The sequence below is a fragment of the Galeopterus variegatus genome, unplaced genomic scaffold (assembly GCF_000696425.1).
Source record: "Galeopterus variegatus unplaced genomic scaffold, G_variegatus-3.0.2 Scaffold3156, whole genome shotgun sequence".
In the NCBI taxonomy this organism is placed as follows: Eukaryota; Metazoa; Chordata; class Mammalia; order Dermoptera; family Cynocephalidae; genus Galeopterus; species Galeopterus variegatus.
This window is the reverse complement of record NW_007729267.1, coordinates 95554-100579: the sequence shown is the minus strand read 5'-3', so window position 1 is coordinate 100579 and position 5026 is coordinate 95554. Positions and strand designations below refer to the sequence as shown.

Sequence of the window (5026 nt, the reverse complement as noted above, 5' to 3'; positions counted from 1 at the left end):
GTGAGGAGAATGCCATTTGGTTTGCTACTTTGAACAGAGTTGGTAGTTTCTTCATAAATGAACAACTGAGTCACGTACCATTATCCTTAATCTTTTGAGTCTAGATTACAGCAACTTATTCTAATTTATTCATGTGATGTTTATGTTACTCTAGTTCCTAATAAAATCCAAAGTATTTTGTACTCTGTATGTATAGATGCAAACTGACCTCATAGAGGTTTTTCTATTGCTGTTGTTTTGCTGCTATTTTTATTTATTTAAGTTTTCATGAGGCAGAAATGCAATGCATCAAGCGACTTTCTTTTTGAGAACATAAATGCACAATAATTAGGGACCCAGAGAGTTTTAAGAAGTACAAGATTAACCCTGCAATAATGCAAGCTCACATCTGCAGCCAGTCTAAAAATGTCAACAGACTTAATTTGCTTCAGTTCAAATGTAATTTGTTTCCCAGCATTTACTTGTGAAAATAAATTGGTGAGTATGCTCATTTAAACCCATTTGCTACTTAATTTTTATTGAATCTTTTTCAAGTAGGCTGCTGGGAAAATAATAAACCTGTGCAGGTTCATATTACTGTAAATTTGTGATTTATAGCCACAAAAGTATTTCAACGTTGCCTAATGATTCTTCTAGTATTTTTTGATATTGTCTTTCTAAAGACCAACTGTCTTTTCTATGCTTCTATATGTACATGTACAATTGATTTCTGGATACCTATACTAGAAAATCACTCATATACACCCCTAATTCGATTTATGCATAAGTAGTTCAAACATCCCCCTCTCCCTTGCCATCTTGTTTGTCCATCTGGTCCTCTTGTGTTTCTTTCTCTTTCCTTAGGTCAACAGCCTTTGAGACCCCATAATTCTACTATTTTATTATTTCAAAATTCCACCAGCATTGTTATATTTCTATTGGCACTGTATTAATCAGTCAGCACTACTGTTTCAGCAGATTAGTATCAAAAGTGTCTGAACTCTTCTAATGGTACTAACAATATGTTCCTGGCCCTGCAACTATACTGATGTCACTGAAATAAAATCTTCCCTTTTTAATCCACTATGTGAAGTCTTCAAGAGGCTTTCCGTTGACCTCAGATAAAATACAAGCTCCTTTACTGACAATGCCTGCCCCTTCTTAATATAATCTCTCTCTAAATCAAGAATTTATCGTCCATCATAATTCCTTCTCCCTCTACACTTAGAAGCTCCACTTCTCTTATTTTCTTAAAGGTGTTCAGTGTCACACTTAGTTCAAAATCTTTAGATAGATGTTTTCTACTGGAATACTTCTTCCTTGGCAATTTTCCCAGATGATTTCATCATCTGAGCTTAGAACATGTTTCCTAGATTGGATTAAATGTCCATAGCCCTCTAGACTATTTTTTTTAAAGTAACTTGGTGATGTTGCTTGACTAATAATCGTACTCCTTCATTAAGTTCTTACTTGTTTATATCAAAACTTTATTTCACTTGATCATTGATAAATTTCTACTCTATAGTATATTGCCTTGCACTTAGACTGGGTTGAAATATATGTGTTTAATGTATTTCTTTAAATGTTTAGCAAGATTAATAATTTAAATCCAGAAGTTAAAATAAATATGATTATGCAGAACATTAATTCTATAAAAATTATATTATTAACTTTTCCATATGCATATCAATATCATATATCACTGATAGAGTTTGAATGTGTTGCCCCACCCAAGCTCATGTGGAAATTTGATCCTGAATGTGGCAGTTTTGGAAACTGATTGAGTCTTGGGGGTGGATCCTTCATGAATGGATTAATGCTCTCCCAAGGTGGGGGGATTAATAAGTGAGTTTTTACTCTACTAGTTCCCATGAGAGCTGGTTGTTTAAAAGACTCTAGCACCTCCCATCTCTCTCTCTTTTGCTTCCTGTCACCATATGATCTGCTTGTACCTGCCAGCTGCCTGCCACTTTCTGCCATGAGTAGAAGCAGACTGTGGCCTCTGCCAGAAGCAGCTGTCCCAGAATCGCAAGCCAAATAAACCTCTGTTCTTTATAAATTACCCAGTCTCAGGTATTTCTGTTATATCAACATAAAATGGACTAATACAATCACTTACATGAACTTATATTTTTTAGACATGATATGTAGAACCAAATTTGCATGGAGATAATTTATAACTCAAATTTTATTTCTACATGATCTAAAATAGCCATTAAGCTGTTGGATTTACCATAAATATTTAATATGAATTAACAAATTGATCACATCTTATAATGGCATAAAATTATTTTAATAATATTTCGTAGTCATGATATAGTAGAAAATGCGGGGATTTTGAACCTTAAAAACCTAAATTTTAATCCAAGGTATGCCACTTACTTGCTAGGTGAAACTGAACAATAACAAAAATGAAAGCTACCATTTACTGAATGATTCAGATGCTTACATAGTCTAATTCAATCTTCGATACTACCTTATTAATTACATGTACTTTCCCCCAGTGTATCTGTGTAAAGGAGATTAATGCTCTGTTGCCTATGAATACGGAAAGAATACATAATGTAACTGAGATTTAAAGAGAGTGTTTTTCTATTATACTCATTTACCTTTCTTAGAATCTGAGTTTTATTGTAAGGATTACAGCATGATTTTCTCAGAGAAAGCCCTCAATAATTGGTAGTTACTTTAAAAAAAAAATTAGGTCAATATATTAAATCTCCGAATCTCTGTTTGGTTTTCTGCTTTCTGGCAATGATGTCATTCAACAGAATTGATACCCTGGCTCCCTGTTTCATACCAGCAATGAGTGAGGAAAGAGAAAGTTACTACTGTATTACTTTTGTTTATAATACGTTCATTACTCCATTGTACCCTTCCTTTCCCTCTTTGCCTGTCACCCACCCATCATTCCTGCAGAAGAAGTTGAGTGAAAACCTCCTGGATTACCAGTGGGAGGATCATGATTGTCACCAGCAAGCACTTTCAGGCTTATGTTTTTATGAAAATATTATAAAAAAAATTGTATTTAAACCATATTTATTCTTATTTTGTGTGGTTTTAAGGTGCCTTTCTAAAACTAATCAGAAGAGAAATACTTATATCTGAAGAAAATTGAAACTATCCAAAAAAGAAAAACCTTGACTCTTGCTGTTTTTCAGTTAGATTGCAGCTTGGTTTTAAAAGACTATACAAGAGACTGTAGTAAGTTTCTTGTTTAATTATGTCATGATACCACAACTTTTCAACAGTGGGGGATTACATAATGGCTGGACCAGATCAATACATCTTGGTCATGTTTTTTCCTGGCCTTGTTTCCCAAAGAAGGTCCCAGCTGCTGATGATACTGTCCTTGTGGTATAGGCTATTGCTTGATCTAAGAAAACAGCTAAGTATTTTCTATATTATTAAGTAATTTGGAAAAAAAAATTCACTAAAATTGTATGTTTTTCTGTTTAAAGGACTATTTAGAACACTTGAATTCTACTGTTTCTTGATCAGAGTCCACTGTCATTAAAACCACTTGCACTTTGGGAATAGGAGAAAAAAGTGAATTCCCTCGAATCCGGAAACAACACCTCTGCATGAAAATTTCCAGCAATACTTAAAGACCATTTTGTGGCAATTCTTTACGACACTTTTATGATAAATTGTAAAATACGATTGCCTAGAAATGATTATCAAATCAATTATTCTTCTGACCCTGGTGGTTTTTTACAGCCCTTTTATAAATGGAAATCCAAAATGTAAACGGCGATTGGTGGAAGAATGGCATCCACAACCCTCATCGCATGTGGTGAATTGGACACTGACAGAAAACATCTGCACCGACATCTACANTCACTAAAATTGTATGTTTTTCTGTTTAAAGGACTATTTAGAACACTTGAATTCTACTGTTTCTTGATCAGAGTCCACTGTCATTAAAACCACTTGCACTTTGGGAATAGGAGAAAAAAGTGAATTCCCTCGAATCCGGAAACAACACCTCTGCATGAAAATTTCCAGCAATACTTAAAGACCATTTTGTGGCAATTCTTTACGACACTTTTATGATAAATTGTAAAATACGATTGCCTAGAAATGATTATCAAATCAATTATTCTTCTGACCCTGGTGGTTTTTTACAGCCCTTTTATAAATGGAAATCCAAAATGTAAACGGCGATTGGTGGAAGAATGGCATCCACAACCCTCATCGCATGTGGTGAATTGGACACTGACAGAAAACATCTGCACCGACATCTACAGAGATTGCTGGTTATTGGATGTAAACACTAAAATGAATACTTCAGGCAATCGAGTTGTTCCCCAGATTTGCCCGTTGCAAATTCAGTTAGGAGACATCCTTGTAATTTCTTCCGAACCATCTCTTCCATCTCCAGAAATAAATATAATGAATGTTTCTGAAGCATCTTTCATTGACTGTCTGCAAAATACCACAAATGAAGATCAGTTACTTTTTGGTTGCAAGCTAAAAGGGATGCACACTGTCAATCCTAAATGGCTGAGTGTTGGAACACATTACTTTATTACAGTAATGGCAAGTGGTCCATTGTTTTGTCAACTGGGACTTCGACTAAATGTGACAGTGAAACAGCAATTCTGCCAGGAATCTCCAAGTTCAGAATTTTGCTCTGGTCATGGAAAATGTCTTAGCGAAGTTTGGAATAAGATATACAGCTGCCATTGTCAGCCTCCATTTTCTGGAAAATACTGCCAGGAATTTGATGCATGTTCATATGAACAATGTAAAAATAATGGCAGTTGCATTAATAAAAGAGAAAAATGGCATAAGCAAGGATATGAATGTATCTGTTGCCCACCATGTACAGGTAAGATTATTTTTAAAAATCACTTGTTTATTAAAATAGGAAAATAAACTGAATTCATAAACTCTTACTTACCAAAAAAAAAGCTACATTTTACAATTTTTTGTAGATTCCTTAGAATGGGCTGAATTTGAATTCTAGACGCATAAAAATCCTATCAGGCATCTTTTAAAATAGGATTTTTTCTTATTGAAAGAGGGTTTCTTAGAAACATAT

The 5026-nt window shown here is 34.2% G+C and overlaps 1 protein-coding gene across 1 annotated transcript in view; it reads left to right on the top strand.

Moving 5' to 3' along the window:
- Positions 1-3947: 3947 nt before the first annotated feature.
- The window catches only part of LOC103599947 (protein eyes shut homolog), a gene marked incomplete at its 3' end in the record, with an annotated part of 2924 nt that continues 1845 nt past the window's right edge, over positions 3948-5026 (top strand). Inside the window, exon 1 of the mRNA XM_008584149.1 lies at positions 3948-4813. Within this exon, the coding sequence (XP_008582371.1) occupies positions 4063-4813 (751 nt within the window). The remainder of the gene's footprint in view (positions 4814-5026) is intronic.